This window comes from Phoca vitulina, unplaced genomic scaffold (genome assembly GCF_004348235.1).
Source record: "Phoca vitulina isolate PV1807 unplaced genomic scaffold, GSC_HSeal_1.0 scaffold8, whole genome shotgun sequence".
NCBI classification, from domain to species: Eukaryota; Metazoa; Chordata; class Mammalia; order Carnivora; family Phocidae; genus Phoca; species Phoca vitulina.
In genome coordinates, this window is record NW_022589711.1 from 41,489,345 (window position 1) to 41,493,214 (window position 3,870).

Sequence of the window (3,870 nt, forward strand, 5' to 3'; positions counted from 1 at the left end):
CAGCGGCCACCACCATCAGGTGCAAATTCCCCACTTGTTAAATATTCCTTCTCCTATCTTCCCCCCACCTTTCTTACTCCCTTTCTTTCTGGAACCCTGGGTCCTAACCCTAACCCTCCCTTCTGCTATAAGCCCATCAAATGGGGTGATTTTAGAACCCATTCTCACTGGATCTCCTCTCTTTCCTTTAGACTTCCATGTATGTCTCATTCAGAAAATAATAATAATAATAATAATAATAAACAAAACAAAACAAAAAACACACACACCGTGGGGCTTTCACAGCCAAGACAGCTCTTCCCAAAGGGGAGGAAAACAGCTGCTCACCTGTCCCTGGAGACAGAGAAGGGGATGATCCCGCAGCAGTGAATGCCCAGGGGTGCGTGGTGGTGAGGGTGGGGAAGAGAGCAAATCTCTCCCCTCTACACTCTTATTGTGAGGAAGGATCCATCTGATTTTGCTAAAATGAGTGTTAGGAGGATTAAACTCTTCCTGGTACCACTGAAAAACAGCACGGGCACTGTTTGTACAGGCAGGATTTTTCAAATGGGTTTTGCAAAGTAAAAGAACACACACACAGAGGATTTGGCCACATCGCTACAATACCGATTAGAGTCTAAAGCAGACGAGCAGTTATTAGCAGCATTCACTAGCACAGTGCCCAGCACTAACACCGTACTGCCGGCACGACTGCGATTAGACAGGACTCGGTGGGACGAAGCGTGGATCTGATTGGATGGCAACAGTGAGCGCCGAGCGGGGGTGCTGCCCTCCCGTGGTCGGCCGCGGCTTCCTCGGCTAACACTTCGGTGGCGATTAGAGACTTGCGGTACCTGAGCGAGCCCGGTTCACGCACCCGCTGTGAACCTCCACAAGAAAAGGCGGCGGGTACCGCTCTGGGGCCCCGATTCACAGAGCCCGGAGCCTAGTGGCTGGGCGGTGGCGACCGCCGCGTGTGCGCATCACCTCCTCTCACGGGAAGGGCGCTCGCCCTGCGCTCGCGTCCACACTGAGCGTCAGCGGATTGGGCACTCTTGGCGGCGCCCAGGGCCCGAGGCAGCCCTGACCCGGGCAGGGGTGGCGCCCGAGCACCCGCAAGCGCCGGCGCACTGAGGCCCGAACAAAGCGTGGGGGCGGCAACGTCGCGCACCCTGTGGAGGTCACCTAGGAGACCAGGCCGGCCCCGCCCACGGCGTCGGGCAACCTAGACCCGCCAGGGCAGAAAATGGAAGAGCCTCCCGAAGAGGGTCCCGCAGAATCCTTGGCACCTGAAAGCACAGCCAAGTCCCCAGATGACAGCCACACAGATGGCCAGGAAGACAACTGGCAGAACCAGGATGAAGAAGAGGTAGATGACCAGACTGATCCCAGAACGGCTGAGCAGGCTGCCCAAAGAATGTCCGGACAGACTGACCACAAAGGATCTGAACCCACTCGGCGCCAAACATCTGATCAGGCTGATCTCAGAGCCTCCGACCACGCTAATGTTGCTCAGCGTAGTACATCTGATCAGGACGACCAAAGAATGTATGAACAGACAGACAGCAGGACATCTAGCCAAGCCAGTCATGTACAGTCTGAAGAGACTGACAGCCAGATGTTTCCTCCACGTGAACAAAGAACTTCTGAACAGATTGAACGCAGACGGTCCAGCCAGGTTGAAGGAAGAGATTATGGGCAGACTGACCACAGAATGTCCGACCAGACTGAGCCAAGAGCTTATGAGCAGAGTAACCGTAGATTGTCTAGCCAGTCGGACAGAAGAACTTCTGAACAGATTGACGGTGGATTGTCGGTCTCATCCGAACAAGGAGCCTCTGAACAGATTGGCCGCAGAATGTCCAGCCAGGCTAACAAAAGAACTTCTGAACAGATTGACAGCCGGTTGTCTGGCCTGGTTGAACGAAGAACTTCTGAAAAGACTGGTCACCAAGTTGACCCCATAACATCTCTAAAGACTCAGCAAAAAGTGGATGAGGAAGCTGCTGAAGGAGCTGAGCAGCAAGCTGACGGCAGTGCTGATCACCTTCCCGTGGACAAGGCTGACTACAGTGACCAGATGGATCACTTATTGGCTGAAGAGAATCACTACAAAGACTACCTCGCTGACTATGGAGCAGCTGGCCAGTATGACGACAGAATATTTGCCCAATTTGGTGACATTAAGGGGTACAGAGAGGCTGAGCCCAGAATAGAACCCTGCGAATTTGAGACCAGAGAAATCGACCGCGACAATTCCCCAGTTTCAGAGGAAACAGACACGGAAAGTGCGACCAATGTGCAAGTGTTTGACTCATTTGGTGCCAGATTCGCCAGTAATTTGCAAGCAAAAGACCAAGTCTATTCCCAGAGATTCCCCTGTATCTCATCCAAGTTGGACTATATCATCCGTCGAGAAAAAACTGAAGCCATAGAAACCAAGCCTGTAGGTTAAAGGGGCATTTGATAACCACCTGGGGGATTGGAGGCCAAACCAAGGGTTTGTTGTGGCGGTATGGGGGCAGGAAGAGGGCACGTGTTGAATCAAAGATGAGGAATAAACCTACCTGTTACAGTTTATTCAGGAAGCGCAGGAGATTCCGAAAAGGCAGGAGAAGGGTGGTGGGAACTAGATTTGTTGCCCTCTCTGCTACAGGAAGGCCATTCAGGAAAGATCAATGAGCCAGGATTCAGGAGACCTGGGTTTCAAGTCCTAGTTCTGCTGCTTACTCTGGGACACTAAGTCATTTCCCCTCTCTGGGATTCCTCCAGAGGAAAGTCATTTGGAGTCAGTTGGAGATCCCTGTGAAGGGAAAAGTATTTGAAGTAGATTGGACATGCATAAGGTGCCTCCCGAGACTTGAGGCACATTATGTTGCCAGGAGGATCAGTCAGGTTTGTCATCAGAATGTGTCTTTTCTCCAAGTCCTGGTGTTCAGGTCCCATCAACACCAGATTCCACTGATAATAACAACAATAACAACAAAACTTCCTGGAGCTTTTGAATTTATTAAAGACTCTCTGCTGGGGTTGGGGGGGTATTTCTATTTCAGGATGATATTCCAGAATACCAAGAAGGAAGGAAATCTTTTGGATACAATCAAACTTACAGGAGGCAGTTCCCTCCCATTGTATATGAAGATCCTTATCAAGTTTCACTACGATACATGGAGAAGCACCACATTCTGCAAATATTCCAGGTAAACCTCTCAACCCTGTTCTTTAAGAGTGAGTTTTACAGTGATTACAATGTAAAAAACAAACTTGGACCTGGCTTTTAAGAATGGGCCTTTGTATAAAAAGGATATAATCTCATTGGGGAGTCGGTAAGTGCACTGAGATGTATTAAGCAAAAGTAGTAAATGAGAAACACCAAAGAATGGAGGTGCCTGGGGGGCTCAGTCAGTTGAGGATCTTCGGCTCAGGTCATGATCCCAGGGTCCTGGGATCGAGCCCCGCATCGGGCTCCCTGCTCGGCGGGAAGCCTGCTTCTCCCTCTCCCACTCCCCCTGCTTGTGTTCCCTCTCTCGCTGTGTCTCTCTGTCAATTAAATAAATAAATAAAATCTTTTTTAAAAAAAAGTGTGACATTTCCTTGGTCGATAGAGAATTAGAAGAGATTATCACATTTACACCATGTTTTGTTATTTGATGGGTTGTTTTTGCTTTTGTCTGCCTGACATAGTTATTTTTATGTTAATATCATTACCCAGCAAGGCACAGGTATGTATATTATAACGTGTACATGTAGTAACGTTGTAGTTAGGAGGGTATAAAATAAAAATGGCCCACCTCAAATGAAAATATGCAAACTGGGAGAAAAAAAAAAAACATTTAAACTGGGAAAGTTTAAGTTTCAAGAAGTAGGGTATAGAGGCAAGAGCACAAATTA

At 49.2% G+C, this 3,870-nt stretch overlaps 1 protein-coding gene across 1 annotated transcript; it reads left to right on the plus strand.

The window, feature by feature from the left end:
* The first annotated feature begins 810 nt into the window (after positions 1-810).
* Positions 811-3,340, plus strand: TEX55 (testis expressed 55). Its single transcript, XM_032406141.1, has 2 exons — positions 811-2,425; positions 3,033-3,340. The coding sequence occupies exons 1-2, from the start codon at positions 1,226-1,228 to the stop codon at positions 3,258-3,260; spliced, it is 1,428 nt and encodes a 475-aa protein (XP_032262032.1). The 5' UTR covers positions 811-1,225; the 3' UTR covers positions 3,261-3,340.
* Positions 3,341-3,870: the final 530 nt, after the last annotated feature.